The following is a 17,529-nucleotide window of genomic DNA, read 5'->3' as shown; positions in this document are numbered from 1 at the left end:
GGTGGCACTGACCAGAGACTTTCGGGTTGTTGGACTTTGGGGTGATTGGACTTAAGACCCTAAGGGGAAAAGGACATTTCCAAACATACTTGGAGGTGGGTTTTTTGCTTATGGTTTGTGTTATAATCCTGTTTGTGGTGTTTCTCCAATGTGATGCCGCATTGTTTCTCTCCTTAAAAGGATTTTGCTACACTCAGACTCCATGCTTGCGAGCGGGGAAGTATTGCCTCCTAGAGGCACTCGGGGGTGGGGGGGTGGTATGTAATTGTCCCAGGTTACTGGGTGGGGGCTCGAGCCGGTTTTGCATTGTGTTGTTGAAACGGAACCCCTGGATACTGAACACGGCCCTTGTTGCTGCCAACTCAGAGGGGCAGAAGGGTTACATTTATAAAACAATTTCATTATTTTAACCCAATAAATGTTGGCTTTTTTAAAATTTGTATTCTGGTTTCATAGTCTTTAGGGTTCATCCAGTCCGCATATTCAAGCATTCTGCTGCAATCACAATAGCCAACAACTTAACTTTTTTCCATATAAAATCTGAGATTCTCATGCCATCTTATGATTCCAGCAGTTGGGCATTTAAGAAACCTACCAGCATTGTAAGACTCAAGAATATGAAGCGAGTTGGCAAAACTGGATGTGATGCATTGGGGGGAGGGATGAAGACAAGGGCCCTGAGATCTCACTCTCATTTCTCACAACTTCATTGGAAGTAACTTGTGTCCTAAGAGGGGAGAATAGGGCCCACAAAAAGCTGGAGCGAACATATTGACAAAGAAACCTAAAGAAAGGGGCAGGACCCAAAGAGCATACACCCTGTCAGAGCGCAGAGGCTGAGAATGTTTTAATTTTTGTTATTTTTATGCTGTTTGAAAAGGTGGAATTGAGCTAAAAAAAATGGCATGGAGTAAATTCCTCTTAAGCTTTTTGGTACATAACCCACAGAAACTAAGTACTTCATAGAAACTTTCCGACACCCACAGTCCTAGTGCCAGTGTTTATATTTTAAAATTATGTGCCCTATTTTGATTCATTCTTGAGGTTGACCGTCCTGAAATGACCAAGCTGATATTGTGATTAATGAGCCAATTATTTTCATTTGAGACATAGCACAAAACAAATAGCCTATTCTCCTTCAATTTACTGTTTTAATAAACAAATCACATCCTCTACTCTTTATTGCTGTTCTTAAGTGAAAGTTGATGAATCTCATGCATGCTTCATTCCCAAAATCATTAGGATATAAGCAGGCCAAGTTTGAAAGATAGGATTTTATTTACCTTTGGTGTTAACAACAAACACGCACAGGTAGCATTTGGGGATGACGGCTCAGAGACTACAGTGATGGAAGTACATAACAGGCAGACAATCACTCATGAAGGTGGACACCAGGCATACGATGCTGTAGCCCAGGAAGGTATCAGCTTTCTGTTGATATTTTCTTGACATATGGTTATAGTTTATTCCAAGAGGAAGACTGAAATTATATTGTACTGGTGGAGGACTTGAAGGCACAATAACATTAAAAAAATATTTACAAAACTCTAGGCAGAATTAATTCTAAATCATATTACTGGAATTTGCAAGATTATTTCCCTCCCTCCCCCACTGTATCCCCTGACAGTCACGTAAGTTTCCAGAAATGGGAAGAAAAATGTGGGAAAAGCTCTCTTCTTCAGAGGAGTGGAAAAGAAAAGTAAACAAATATGCTGGAATGACTGCATGGAAAATGTGCTACATTATACCCTTGGGAGGGAAGATTAGTAAAAATGATGCAGACTGGGCAGGGGCCATGGTTTTGAAACCACTCAGGACCTGTGTTCCCATGCAGCTTGAACCTCCCTGTTCAGTGCTGGTGTCTCGAATACCAACAGCAGTCTGGGCAGTAGGATGTTCCGTGCAGCAGCAAAGAACAGAATTAAATATGTAGGTACTCACTAGGGGAGAATGTTGCAATGAGTTTTTGGTTCAGAAGCGCTTGACTCCACATCTGCCTCCTCACACACCCACAAATGTCTGAATGTGTAGTTGCCCCTTGGAGGCTGATGGGGAATATGGAGAGTAAACACTACACCCCTCCCTTCATGTTTCTCAGTTTACTTTGGCTAGTGCTTCCACGTGTTTCCATGCTCCACGTGTTGTCTCCATGGCGGAGGGAAGAGAAGAGCATCCAGCTTGGTGTTTAGGAAATGGAGGCATCCCATGAATAGTTAGGATGGGTCTGATCTTTAGAGGTGCTAAGTTACATAGTTCCAACTGAAGTTGATGGGGGCTGTTGGTTCTCAGCACTCCTGAAGATCGGGTTGTGTGTGTTTTTTTAAGTCCAAAAGAGGTGTGCTTTCTGCTTCACAAGTTGTGTGTTAAGGCAAGAGACTTGTACTGCCAGTATTCTGGAAAAAAAGCATACTGTGCATATTTACTATACCACTTTGAGTGCCAAGTCCTCAGTGGATGAAAACCAGAACAGATCCACTGTAATCAAAGGAGCTATGGTGATTTAACCCAGTTGAAGATTTAGCCTAGTATTTCTGCAGCACCTTTCTATTAGAAGATCTCAAAGTGTTTTACCAGCAACAGTGAACTGATCACCAAGATACCTTTGCAAGGCAGCGAATTATCTGTCTTACAGATATTGGGGGTGGGGGGAAATGAGGCACTGACTAGGAAAGTAATTGCCCAAGGTAACTCATCAAGTCTCCCACAAGCAAGAAATATAAGAGTCAGATCAGACACCCACTCCCATGTCTCAATCTCAGAAATATCCTTCCTCCCTGAATCTTTGTTAATTCAAGTTCTAAATGGTGTGCTTGTGAGGGTACGTGCGTTGTCTTCCTTTGACACAAATTCCAAAACAAATTCTGTTTTAGACAAACACTAGTGGCTCATTTACAGGTAGAAATACAAAGTTGGTACAGACCAAATGGTAAATTGCTCCAAGCACAAATGTAAACCCAGCTTTTCCCGTGTGTTCTGCTCACCAGCACAGGATTTGGCCTTGCATCATCAGGACTCTCAGACAATACCTTTCTGCCTAGAGAAATGTAATAATGTTTATACAGTTTTCTATGGAAAATCTGAAACCCCAAATACAAAAGGGCCCTTATAAAAGGAGATTCATTCCAAACATCACTTTTTGTCACAAGATGCTTTTACTGTGAAGTTACTAGGATTTTATTATTTTTAAAAAAGTCATTTTAGAAAAAGATTAAGGTTGTTAAATATATATTTCATAATGTTAGGATTTTTTTTAAGGGACTGAAGACCAATATCTTCATGCTGCCCTTGTCTCCATATTATAGATATATGGTTCTTATTCATAGATTCATAGACTCTAGGACTGGAAGGGACCTCGAGAGGTCATCAAGTCCAGTCCCCTGCCCTCATGGCAGGACCAAATACTGTCTAGACCATCCCTGATAGACATTTATCTAACCTAACTCTTACATATCTCCAGAGATGAGAGCCACAACCCCCCTAGGGCAATTTATCCCATAGTGTAAGCTAACCACAACAGTTAGGGAACTTTTCCTAAGGTCCAACTAAGCCCCTGCTGCAGAAGCCATGCGTCTGCTATCAAAGCCAAGGTGAACAAGGTTTGCTCCCTCCGTCCTGAGCCAACCACCTTTTAAGATACCTGAAAACTTGCCTATCAGTGTTCCCCTCTCAGTCTTCCTTTTTCCAAACTAAATAAACCCCAATTCTTCAGCCTTCCTCAGAGGTCATGTTTCCAAGACCTTAATCATTCTGTGCCTCCTGACCCTCCAATGCTCCACATCTTTCTTGAAATGTGGTTGCCAACTGGACAACAATACTCCAGTTCAGGCTAACCCAGCGCAGAGTAGAGCGGAAAATGACTTCCATCTTGATGTTAACAACAACACCGTTAATGGCATCCCAGAATCCACGTTTGCTTTTTGCAACGTTCACACTACTGACCTCATATTTAGCTTTCGGTCACATATGAACCCCGTAGATTTCTATCTGCCGTACCTTTGCTGACAGATCTCTTCCCAGCTGTAGTGGTGAAACTGATTGTTCTTTCCAAGTGGAGCAGCTTCACATTTGCTTTATGAACTTCATCCGGATTTAACTTCAGACCATTTCCCAATTGTTCCAGATCATTTTGAATTTTGACCCTGTCCTCCAATAGGCAGTTGCAATCCCTCCAGTTGTTATGCTGCAAAACTAATAAGTGTACTTTCTAATGCACAACATCTAAGTCAATTTGAGAAGATATGAACAGAAGCGCGTCCAAACACGTCCCTATGCGAACCCATCTATGTGTTACCTTGCCAGCAGGAATTGCGAACCATAATAAACCACCTCTGAGTACGTTATCCAGCCAGTTAATGCACCCACCTTATGTAGCCCCATCTAAATTGTGATTGCCTTATCGATAAGAATATCAAGTGCGAGAGCCGTTATCGAAAATGCCTTACTAAAGTAGGCTATATACCACATCTCACTCGCTCTTCTCTTATCCAAGGCCTCCTTATCCTATCAAAGAAAAGCTTACAGACTGGTTTTGACACGATTTGTTCTTTTACAAAATACTTGGCATAAAAGTAATCCCACAGACGCACCCTTCACCAACCTTCCAAGTGTTGCAGATGATTTTAATTACTGCTCCATGATCTTCCCTGGACAGAAGTTTAAACAACTGCTCTGATGTTTCCTGGGTTGTTTGATTCCCTTTTATAGATGGGCACCTATATTTGGCCCTTTCCATCTCTGGAATCTTCCCAGCTCCCCGAGTGACTTTCCAAAGATAAAGAGCTAGAGGCTCAATACTTCCTCTATTTAACTTCCTGAGATCTAGGAGCATCATCAGCCCTGGACTTGCGGCATTCTAACTGTCATAAGTGATTTACATTGCCCTGTTTGTTATCTCCTAAACCCTACCCCCTTTCCTCCATAAGCATATCACGAATGGTTAGAACATCCCTCAGACTCTCAGTGAAGACGAAACAAAGAATCATAAAAGCATCTCTGCCATTCCAAGTTCCTGTTCTGTTCTTCCCCTCTCACTGAGCAGATGGCCTAACCCTGTCGCTGGTCTTCCTCTTGCTCTAATAATTGGATAAAAGTCTCTTGTTCTTTATATCCCATAGCTAGTTTGAGCATCATTTTGTGCCTTGCCTATCTAATCTGCCCCTGCAACCTGTGTATTGCCATATTCATTCCTTTGTAATCTGACCTGCTTTCCATTTTATAGGACTCTTTTATTTTGTAGTCATGCAAGATCTCGGTGTAAGCCAAGGTGGTCTGCCACATTTTCATATCTTTCCTACCCATACGGAATACGCTGCTTTGTGGGCCCCTGTAATTAGTGCCCTTTGAAAGAACTGCCACTCTCCTCAGTGTTTCCCTCAGGATCTGACGCAGGGGACCAACCGTACACTCCTGACTTACCAAAATCCGCCTTCCTGAAATCCATGGTCTCTATTTTGCTGTACTCCCTTCTACCTTTCCTTAGAATTGCAAACTCTATGATTTCATGATCACTTTCACCCAAGCTTCCTTCTACTTTCAAATTCTCAGCGAGTTCCTCCCTATTTGTTAAAATCTTGGACTTTATAGAACATCTTTCATCTGTAGTTTGCTAACCGATAGTACAAACTATATAGAACCCTGATTTTACAAAGGTATATGGAAACTCTTTGATAATGAGGACCAGTTTTATGTAGTTGCTAACCTTTCCTGCAGAGATCCTAATAGAGAAAATTACTTTTCTGCAAAAGTTTCTTCTCCATTTTCTTATTCAGTACATTGAGGCTATTGCAGGAATCCGTTTTTCTTTTGGTATTTAAGGATTTGATTAAACTCTTATTGAAGCCAATGGCAATCTTTCCATTGATTTCAATGTGAGTTTGATCAAGGATTAACGCAATCATTTTTTTCAAGCTTATTTAATTGTCTCCATTTTCTTTGTGTTTTTTTAAATGCATTGTCTGATCAGGTATCAAATACTCTGATCCAATATGAGAGAAAGATGTGCATGACTTTGGATTCAAGAGCTATTTATGCCTTAGTATCCATTAAATAAGGAGAACTGTAGAATGGATTGATTGCTAGTGCGGGTGGCACAGGCATTTTTCATTTAAATATTTAACTGTGAAGAGAGAAAACCTTCTTTGTCTGAGAATGTTCTGAAAACAGCCAGTGGGGTTTGGCTTTAAAGGAATGCATGGAAGAAGCAATTTTTTGTCTGCTTTCAGTGATCAGTCTGTGTAACTTCAGCTGCAAAGTGAGCATTTTAAATAACAACTTGAAGAGGTCTTAAACAGAAATTGTAGCCTTTCCACAAAGTAGTTAACCTATTGCAGAGTGTCTGAAGAATAAGTGTGAGGGGGTATATCCATAAAATCTACAATATTCACTTTTCCAATAAATTATTCCTTTGAATAATAAAGAGAGCAGGTTGAAAGCTTTCTGTCTGAAAAAAAAAATCTATTTTGTCAAAACCAAAACTTCCTGTGGGAATATGTTGATTTTAACCAAATTTCATTAAGAAGAATAATGAGAAAAAAGTGGTAAGGGTGTATTTTAATATTTCCAAAATGCAAAGTTTATTATAAAAAATTCAAATAAACATATCAAAATTAAAAAAAGTTTCAATTGATCCAAAACTCCATTTTTTCAAAAAATTCATTGAGGGAAATTTCAAAATTTTGTTGCAATTCAGACTGTTTCTTTTCCTGCAAATAGCAGAACTTCACACAATGGACAATTTTTGCACAGTTCTGTAAATATTTTATTAAAAATGACTGGACTTGGGTGAACAGTGATGACCGAAAAAAAGGCACTGTCAATTGACACTTTGGCACTGGCAGTTGAAGTACATCTGTTCCTTTGCAAATGATGCTGATCTGGGAAACTGAGGGCTGGTCTACACTGGGGGGCGGGAAATCGATCTAAGATACGCCGCTTCAGCTACATGAATAGCGTAGCTGAAGTTGAAGTATCTTAGATCGAGTTACCTACCATCCTCACAGCGCGGGATCGACGTCCACAGCTCCCCCGTTAACTCCGCTACCACCAATCACATTAGAGGAGTTCCAGAGTCGACAGGAATGCATTAGGGGATCGATATATCTCGTCTAGATGAGATGCGATATATCGATCCCCGAGAAATCAATTGCTACCCGCCAATACGGCCAGTAGTGAAGATGTACCCTAACTCTCAGCATGAAGGGAATATTCATAGAATAATAGAGTTTAAGGTCAGAAGAAAAAATTGGATTATCTAGTCTGACCTCCTGAATATTACAGACCATTACATTTAGTTACCCCTGTACTAGGCTCAATTTGTGTTTGGCAAAAGCAAATCTTCCTGAAAAGGTAGCCAATCCAGTTTTGATTTGTAGCGTTTGAAGGATCATGACATGGCAATGTTAACTGTTGGATCAAATTTGAACAAGTTTGTTGTCTCTAAAAGAAAGCTAAGAATTGATATTCCCAGAGAAAGTATGGTAAACTACAACCCTCCTATCCCTGTTTTTTTTTTTTTTTTGGTAGAAGCAATGATCAGTTCAGAAGGAATTGCTAAAGGAAATAGGCTATTTCAGATTTCAAACCACATAAAAGGTTCTTGCACCCCTCTTTTGCTTGCACTGCGTAGCATTATTCACTTCGTGATCTTCTCAAGTAATGTTAAACTATGAGTTTGGCTCCGGCTTCCATTGAAGATAATGGAAGTAGGTTATTGAATGAAATAGGACCAATTCAAAGTTGCCTGTTGGTCACTGTCCACTAGAACCAGAGTGAAGTGGGCATATGGGAGCACAGGAAATTCTCTGGGAGATGGTGAGCTCTCAGCAAGGGGCTTCTTGGAGGAATGTTGTCAAGAGTCCAAAGCACATTAGCCAGTCCTTGTCCATGCCTAGTCCTTTCTCCTTTAGATCTTCTCTGGGATAATGTTTCCTCAGATGCAAACATGACCATATCTACTTTTATCATAGTTGAGGAAGCACTTCCACTGCCTCACTATGTCCTGTATCCTGTCTCTGCCTGTTTCCACTTCTGCAAAATGGGATCAGTAACTTATTGGTGCTTATATACCACCTTCCACCGAAGGATTGTAATTTACAAGCAAGGGACCTGATTTACTTCCATCAATTCAAGCAGGCTGAAGTGTAATTTGGACAGATATTCTTCAGGGATTATTCACCCCTTGCTGAGGTCTAGTGGTGGTCACAACGCCACTCTACCTGGGTTCCACTGGGAAAGGGCAGCTTTAAAATGCAAGGAAGCCCAGCCGCTGGAGAGAGAGAGTTGGAACATCTCCCTGGTGCTCTTCCCCCACTCTGCAATTCTGCCCACTTCTAAGTGAGCCCTTTGATTGAGTATGGTTACCTGCACGATCTGTCCTAAAACAGACTCAGGAAGATGGGGAAAGGAAGCTTGCGTCTGTTCCTGGCTGACGGTCACAGAGCATGGAAAATATTAACTATAACAAAGCTTTTAGATGATGATTGCATTTTTTATTGTGCTTTTTCATTCTTAAGAGGTTAATGCACTATTCCTCGAAGAATATATTATTGAAAGAGCCTGCATCTTACTGGAAGAATCTTATTTATTTGTGCTAAGATGGCTCCGCTAGCACTCCCATCTATTAGTGAAGACTACTTCACTAATCCTTAAGTAAGGTCTCCCTACAGACATTTAGGAACCTTCACTAGAGAATTTTGTTTTAGTTGGCTTTTAGCATTGATTGCTAACAGGCTAAACAAGTTTTCCTCTTTTGATGTCTTTGTGCACTGGTGTAGCAGCATCTTCCTAGATCAGAGCTCAAGATGAAAAAATATCCAACTGGGTAGGGAATGACACAAGGGAAGACTCTCAAAGGGTGTATTAATGCTAGGAATTTACTATCCATTCCATGTACAGAAGGGATCACCACTGGATCATTCAGACTCTTAAATCTGGATGTGTTTGAAACAGAGGATCTGCAGAATGTTCACATAAGAAAAAACCCACTATCACAATACAAGTGTAATTTACATTTGATCTTCAGTTGTACTGCAGATCTATTATTTCTCCTGATGCACTGCAGAAGCCTCATATAAATCTGTAACTTGACATAAAAAGAAATGTAAACAAAAAAATACAACTCCACCCAAACAAACCACCCTATGCTTTGGCTCAAGGAAACAAGAAAACAAAACATTCTGAACTTCATTTGGAATTGTCTAGGGGGTTACTTGAGCCTAAAATGAACATTGTAACCTTGAAGGGAAAAATACATTGTTTTAGGTCAATGCAAGAGAAATCCTGCCACTTGTTCCAACACCAGTTAAAAATCTATGGACTGCTAATAGGTTCGGAATTTGTACCATTTGCCTAGTCTTTTTCAGTTTTGGAACTGGCCAATAGTGCATGTCACAAAGCATCTGGTACAATAACTCTTCCTTGATACAGGGTAAAATTTTCAAAACTGACTTTGAAAATTTGGGCACCAAGAGACTGACACCCAAAGTGAAATGCCCCAAGTGAAAGACCATCCTGTCTCTGATAATGGATACTTGCAGTTGCTTCAGGGAAAGGTGAAAGACACCCACAGCTGGCAGTGATGGAATAGCCTGTCCACAGGACAAAGTCCTACCTCATCTTGTTAAGTAAGGAGCAGGCTTGCTCTGAAGCATGAGGGTCTATATCTATTCTGAAACTTAAATTGCTATTAAAAATGGGACTCGGTGCTTGTGAAAATTTACCCATAATCTTGAAAAAAAAATTCAGAGCCATTTTAGGAGCTGCAACAATATTTTAAAGTGCTAACATTTGAAACCCTCCTCTTCTTTTCATGGGCAACCCATGAAAGATAAAAACTGAGTTCTAGGGTGCACATATATCTTCACTATAAAACTGTGAGGTTTTATTTTTTGTACCTGGCCCCTTTAAGTTTCTAGCTCTCTCTCATTTTGTTCTCTGGCTTTTTGCTATAACAGTGATACACACAGAGTGCTTTCCAATGGAGTCTTTACTCATGCTCTTGTGTTTTGCTTCATCATTTATACTGAAAGGCTCTGTTGCTCTTTGTGCACATAGAAAGGTAAGCATCCTGGTAACACGGATGGAATTGTGAAACACAGAGAACGTGAAAGAGGTAAAATCTCCATGAGTACAGGAGTAGTGTGTGTGTGTGAGTGAGAGAGAATGCAAATCAGATTAGAAGCAAGCCTGAGAATAAACTGCTGCTGTGCACTGCACACAGGGAGGGAGCTAAAAATTTAAAAGGTATAGTGTGAATAAAAGACATCAGTTTCATAACTTCAAATTCCTCCCTTCTTCTGTTTTGAGCAAATACAGGGCTGTTCTGCTCTGCTATACTGTTTCAGAGTAGGAAGAGAAAATTCCATGTTTTCAATAAGGTAACTATGCAATGTAATGCGTACCACAGACTACATAAGGGTGATTTTAGCACCTTTAAAGAAAAGGCCTCTAATATATAAAGAACAAAGACAGGTGTGGCCGTAGCTCATTCAAATACAGTACACCGCCACCACCACCACCACGTCTGCTGCCTGCATTTGCTACCCTTGCCTTACTCTGTTGCGTCTGCTCACTCTCAGAGGATGAAGTAAGAGATGAGGACTAGATATGTACTTTAAAAGAAGGAAAATCAATTTCTGTTTCCAGTACACAGCAGCACTGGTGCATAAGGTCCCCAAACATTGGCAGCTGCTTGATAACTGTAAAGATTTGGAAGATTTTCTCTACACCAGCCCCAAGAGGGAAAAAAACCCTTATGGGTTCTGAAGATCTTGTATTGAATCACTGCCTTGTTATTCGGCAAGTGGGAAAAGCAGGAACTAAGGGTCCCACAGAGGGTTGGATTATGACCATAACTGGTATGTTTGTGCAACTGTTTGAAAAAAGAAAAAAAAATCCCTATCTTTTAAGATACATAATTAATTTCAGCTAACTTTTAGCATGATTATTTCATCTCTTCCTTCTTATGAGACTGGCTCGTTGCAATCTGGAATTATCATCCGATATGTTAAAGGATATTCATGGCAGCTAGGACTTCCCAAGGGTTCCAGCTATATGCTCATCATTTCAGAAATCTCCTGTTTGCTTGCTTTCTGAATCGATGCACTTTGATCCATTATGGCAGTTACTTTTTTCCTCCTCATCTTTCATCCTCCCTTGCCAGATTTGCAGCATAACAAATGTGAAGACTAACCCATTGGGTAGTACGCAAAGGATTGTTTTTCTAACTAAATTTCAGATACAGATTCGCCTGTCAGACCTTTGTTTAAAAACAACCCCTCCCCCAAACCAACCAACCAACCAAACAAAATCCTGAAACCCCACAACTGTACACAAGATAGTTTGAATTCAAAGGAAGCTTCACATTTACTTGGGATAGGGCATTTCGTCTATTTGGGCAGACTATGGCTATCACAAACCACCTCACTTAACTTGCCAGGCAATTTTCCATACACACCAAGCAGACAAGTTAAGCTGCATACTTATGTGTGCTTCCTGGATGACGATGGGGTGCAAAGTCTTTGTAGGTGGCTAGTTGGCTGGAGTCCTATTTGTTTGATTATTTTAAGGTTACTGAAATGAGTTTAAGGGCAGACGGGACCACCAGATCTTCTAGCCTGATGTCCTGTATATCACAGGCCACCAGCACCAAACAGTACCCATATGCGGAACCCAGTAAGTGAAATGAGGCCACCAAAGCATTACAGCCCACAGGAGACTAAACTATTGTGTGCCACAAACAAAGAATAGGAGGGACTGAGGTGCTGAAGGCCTGTGCAGTGGTAGGGATATACTCAGATGATCCTACTGAGTGACCTGCACCCATATTGTGGAGGAAGCCACAAGGTCACTGCCAATCTGACCTGAGGGAAAATTCCATCCCGACCCCACATATGGCAATTTGTATTGTTAATGATATGTTAGGGCAGTGACTCTCAACCATTCCAGACTACTGTACCCTTTACAGGAGTCTGATTTGTCTTGCATACTCCCAAATTTCACCTCCCTTAAAAACTACTTGCTTACAAAATCGCGCATAAAAATACAAAAATTGTCACAGCACACTATTACTGAAACATTGCTTACTTTCTCATTTACCCTATAATTATAAAAAAAATTAATTGGAATATAAATATTGTACTTACATTTCAGTGTATAGTATACAGAGCAGTATAAACAAGTCATTGTCTGTATGAAATTTTAGTTTGTACTGACTTCACTAGTGCTTTTTATGTAGCCTGGTGTAGAGACTGGGCAAATATCTAGCTGAGTTGATGTGCCCCCGAGAAGACCTCTGTGTACCCTCAGAGGTAGATACACTCCTGTTTGAGAACCACTGAGTTAGGGCACCTAGAGTCTTGAGCTTTGGTCCAAATACATCAAATGTATTAAGGAAATGGCACGGCCTTATAGAAGTTTTAAGGCCAAAAGGGACTAGGCTCATGTATACAGTGACCTCATGCATAACACAGACCAAAGTTCTGAGTGTCAGGCAGATGCCTTGGGAATTGAAATATCCTGTTAGCCTCCTAGGGAATTTGTGAGGGAAGTCATTTCTACCCTAATTGTTTGTCAGTGATTATGTGATAGCCACCCCATAGCTGACCCTCCAGGGATGGAACTAGGGAGTTACAGACCTAAAGGTATGAGCTGCTACACTTTGTGCTAAAGCTCAGGACTGCAACAACTCATATCCTCTGTGGATCAGCACAGAGGGGTAATCTGTAACATACCCAACTAGGTTACAAGACCTATGATAAACACAAAATGTGCCAGGCCTTGGCCAGGTATTAGGACAGGAAGCATCTAAGTGTACTTTGCTCCCCACCAGAATGCACCCATTGGAGGAGTCAACACAGGTCAACAGTGAGCAGGGACAGGCTCTTAATTTCCACTCATTTTAGAAGGAAGATTTCTCTCCCTCCCCTTTAAAAATGTATAAATGATAAAGGAGAAAAGCTAGCAAGTTATGTAATTACAAAGGGTCTAAAGCATCAAAGACACCAACTTCATTGCCTTTGAGTATAAGGGCTGTCCAGCAATGTTACAATATTGACAATATGTAACCCCCTACATTACTGGAGTTGGCAGCTTTGCGATACTGTCAGAATTTAAAACGTGTGCATTTCCCTCTTACAGATGACAGTTCTGTCAGAATCTTCAATCAAAGTGTAGTGCTTATAATCCTAAAAGGGCTTCAGAACCAGGAACTGGGAGAAGACTATTGATAATCACTGTAAATTATTTTGTTTGGTTTGATTTCCTCTACCCTGAAGCACTACAGAACAGTCTTAGCACAGATGAAGTTAATTGCATGCAAAGGCAAAATGTGATGACCATGATAAACTACATTATTATGACTCTCCTTCAGTCATGCCTGGATTGAGTCCTCTTCAGAGTTCAATAAATTCCGCAACTGGTCAGCTATTGCAAAGCCGTCCCTTCCCAGGAATTTTGCCTGCCACTGCTATGGGCTTCAAACCTATGTGAGCCAGCTCACAGTGATAGACTGAAATTCTGATCTCTGAATGTCGATCCTCCCACTTATCACAGTGGATCATAATGCTACCTTCTAGGCTGCCCTCTCAACCCTTTGAGCTGCTGTTAGCCCCAAAATGCACAGTCTCTAATGAAAGCTTTGCAAGACCTGACATGAAATACCTATGTTTATTTAAGACAATATTTTGACTGTAGCCTACAGGCATTTTGATATAGAAAGCAATTACTTAGAGAGTAATAAATCAGAAAAGTTACTTCTGACCTACATTTGACTACAGTGCTGGTGACTCCAGTACTATGACAGAAAGAATCACTGCTATTTTTCTGCTAGACAATCTACTTGGTTTATAAACTATAAATATTTGCTTAGAATAGGTATTAGTTAGTTTGCTAGCTGTAAAGCATTAAGTCTTGCCGGAATAGCTGGCCCTCCTAATTCACTATAAAAGTTACAGGAGCATTATGGTGTTAGTCAGAGAGACAAAGCTGGTTGAGCAAGCCCTTTCAGACCTACAGTTCTGAAAATATTTGGGTGTATGCCTCCATTTTCCCAGGAGATTCTTATTCAGCTGTTAATCTGCAACTTCTCTTGTGATGATTGGAGAAGAAGGTGGCTGAGCTTCCTGAAGTCTAGAATTGTTGCAACTGTGAGATGGGAAGTGATAAGGTCATATTTATAACATAAAAGCCACCACACTGAAACAAGTCAGTAGGTCACATACACCAATATTTTGTCTCCAATAGCAGATTATACCAGATGCTTCAGAGAAAGGCAAAACCCCTTCATAAGGCACCTGAACAATTGTGCAATACTATCCTGTGGGAGTGGGATGAATTTCTTCCTGATCCAACTCAATAAGAGTGACAGTGCTGTAATTTTTATCTTAATGTCTTTGCAGATTCTATTCTTATCATGTGTCAAATTCTTTTCTAAATGTTATTAAACAATTTGCCTCAATAAAGTCTTGTGCCAGTGAGTGCCACAGGTTAATTACAAGTTGTTTCCACAAGTATTTCTTTTTATCCTTTGCAAGCTTTTAACTGGATTGAGTGTCCTCTTGTCCTTGAACTGGGAGGGGTGGGCAGAGTGAAAAAAGAGAGGCTAGTTGGCCTTCTCTATCCCATTTATCAATGGCTGCATCCCAGCTCCTTGGGAAAATTAGCTACAGAAATGAGAATTGCCTGGCTGTGAGGGGAGCGTTCACAGCAATTTGTACAATGCACAGGCTGCTGATCCAGAGAAAGGAAATGGAAGATACTTTACGTACACAATAAAGATGGATACTTTCCTGAGACAAGTGAACAGTTGCAGCTGTCTAACATTACCCAGCAGGAAAAATGTGCAGTCATTAGGGGCAATGTATAAAGTGATGCATTGATTTTGGTTTGCAGGACTTGGCAAATTCATTGATTTATAAGAAAATGTATATCTAAGCAATGGCAAATCTTAACTGCTGCGTGGGCGGCTGTTCCTCACACCAGAGATTAGAGATGAGTTCAAGCTGCAGACTTCGTATCTGGGATTTATCCAGTGTTTGAGGGTGATCTGAGCTGGATCTAGACCACATTTTGTGGCTTGAGCTGGTTTCCAGTCTAAATCTAGTACGAGGAACTGTTACTCAATACTGTACTTATGAAGACATTGAACTATGGATTTTGAACAAAGGTTTCTGAGATCAGAATTTAAACTTGCTTTTAAAACAAAGACTGAACAGTACCCATCAAAATTGGGCAACCTTTTCCAAAATAGATGAAGCGTTACTATCTCATATATATGGTCAGTGTAGGGCAATACTTTATCTGCCCTCACTTATTGTAAGTCTGTGCATAATTTTTATCGTTTTCTCTATTGTTTTACCAATCCAGTTTCTGATGTCATTAGGATAGGACGCATCAGGGCAGTCTGGCACAAGGTACAAAACTGTTATTTAGTCTAATAATTGAATTTGATGCTGTGCGGCTAGAGCAGTTTTGTGTAAGCTAAACACATGCAGCATTGATATTGCTAGCTCATGTTTCTTCACTGATACTATCCTCTGTATGTACTTCTGCCAGTCTCATTTTAACTTGTTTGCATAGTACATGATTCTAAAAATCTCATCTGCAAATGACATCTAAAACAGTACTTAACCAGAATTATTGTATCATGTGAATGTGTACCCTTTTTCCTCTCTCTACTATGTTACACTTCTAGGTTATATTCTTAAAGAATCTCTCTACACTGTGACACTTGCTTTTGCTGAGTGCATACTGTCATGTGACCCAAGGCAGCGCTTCAAAGGCACAGAAACTACTTAGGCACCAAGCAGTTTCCCTATTATGGTTTACCATAGTATTGCAATAACTGAAAGTCAGCTTAGCTGGAGATACTCTTTACTAGAAAGTAATGACCCAAATGATAGCAAAGATTAAGCAACACAACACTGTTCCACATCCCAAAGCTACCTAAAAACTTCAGCAGGGACCTGCTGATCTATTGTCATTTGGATACGATGCAAACCAATAGAGATCACAGATAGAGAGGAGGAGAGTATTTCATCCATGTTTAGGTGCTTTAGAAACTACATCATCTTCAACCAGAAATGTGACTCAGTCTCAGGAAATATTACTCCCAAATTCAGTGAAGAGCACAATGCACTTAGTAGCTCCTGAGTTGCTTCTCACTTAGCAGCAGCTATGTTTATCAGGCTAACAGCTTGTACTTACTGTCTTAACAAAAACCACATGCTTAAGAGAGCCAAAACACTGTTAGTTGTTTCAGCTGGAATTAGAAAGATAAAGATATGCAAATGAAGCCTCCAAAAAATGCCTCAAGAATTCACAGAAAAGAATCTGGTGATTCATTCATAGACTCATAGACTCATAGGTCAGAAGGGACCAATATGATCATCTAATCTGACCTCCTGCACAAGGCAGGCCACAAAACCCTACCCATACACATTTATAACAACCCCGAACCCATGACTGAGTTATTGAAATCCTCAAAATTGAGATTTGAAGACCTCAAGCTGCAGGGAATCCACCAGCAGCGACCCATGCCCCACGCTGCGAGGAGGCGAAAACCTCCAGGGCTTGCAAATCCGCCCTGGAGGAAAATTTCCTTCCCGACCCGCAATCATGGCGATCAGACATTAAAAACTAGAGCCACGCGCAAGACTCACCAGCATACCAAGAGAAGAACGACTTCTCTGCAGTAACTCAGTTCCATCCATCAACTATATCCACCGTCACAGACTATTGAGCAGACTTATCTGCCAATTATCCAAATCAATTGCCCAAATTAAACACCTCATAAACATCCCCTCCGTATACTTATCAAGCTTAGTCTAAAGCCAGATAATCTTTGCCCACTACTTCCCTCGAAGCTGTTCCAGACTTCACTCCTAATGGTTAGAAACCTTCGTCTAATTTCAAGTCCTAACTTCTATATCCAGATTTTTACCCAGTCGTCCTCGTGCCTGACATTAGTACAAACTTGAAATAATTCCTTCCCTCCCTAACGTTAATCCCCATGATATATTTATATAGAGAGCAAGCATATCCCCCGAGCCTTCTTTTGGCCAGGCTAAACAAGCCAAGCTCTTTGAGTCTCCTTTTCATAAGGCAGATTTTCCACGTCCCTCGGATGAGCACTCCACACCTGCGTGCTGAATCTCCAGTTTGAATTCCACTCCTATCTGAACATGGGACACAGAACTGCAAGCAAATATTCCAGGTGGGTCTCCACCAAGCGCCGTATATAAACGGCACTAACGCCCTTCTCCTTGCCTGAAATACCGTCGCCCGATGCATCCTAAACCCACATTTGCATTTTTTAACAGCCATATCTATGTGCGGCTCATATCATTGCCTGCTATCTAACCAATACCAAGGTCCCTTCTCCTCCTCCTTCGTTTTCCACCTGTGCGTCCCCAACACGGTATATCTAAATTCTTATTAATTAATCCGCGTAGTGATGACCTTGCACTTTTCCACTATTATATTTCATCCATTACTATTACTTCGTCAGTGTACAAGGCTGGTCAGATCTTCTGG

The 17,529-nt window shown here is 40.7% G+C and overlaps 1 protein-coding gene across 1 annotated transcript in view; it reads left to right on the top strand.

The window, feature by feature from the left end:
• The window catches only part of GALNT18 (polypeptide N-acetylgalactosaminyltransferase 18), a 509,102-nt gene extending 495,518 nt beyond the window's left edge, over positions 1–13,584 (top strand). Inside the window, exon 11 of the mRNA XM_075065179.1 lies at positions 13,135–13,584. Within this exon, the coding sequence (XP_074921280.1) occupies positions 13,135–13,170 (36 nt within the window). The 3' untranslated portion in view covers positions 13,171–13,584. The remainder of the gene's footprint in view (positions 1–13,134) is intronic.
• The last annotated feature ends 3,945 nt before the right edge of the window (positions 13,585–17,529 follow it).

This window comes from Chelonoidis abingdonii, chromosome 4 (genome assembly GCF_003597395.2).
Source record: "Chelonoidis abingdonii isolate Lonesome George chromosome 4, CheloAbing_2.0, whole genome shotgun sequence".
Classification (NCBI taxonomy): Eukaryota; Metazoa; Chordata; order Testudines; family Testudinidae; genus Chelonoidis; species Chelonoidis abingdonii.
This window is presented reverse-complemented; position numbering and strand designations above follow the sequence as displayed.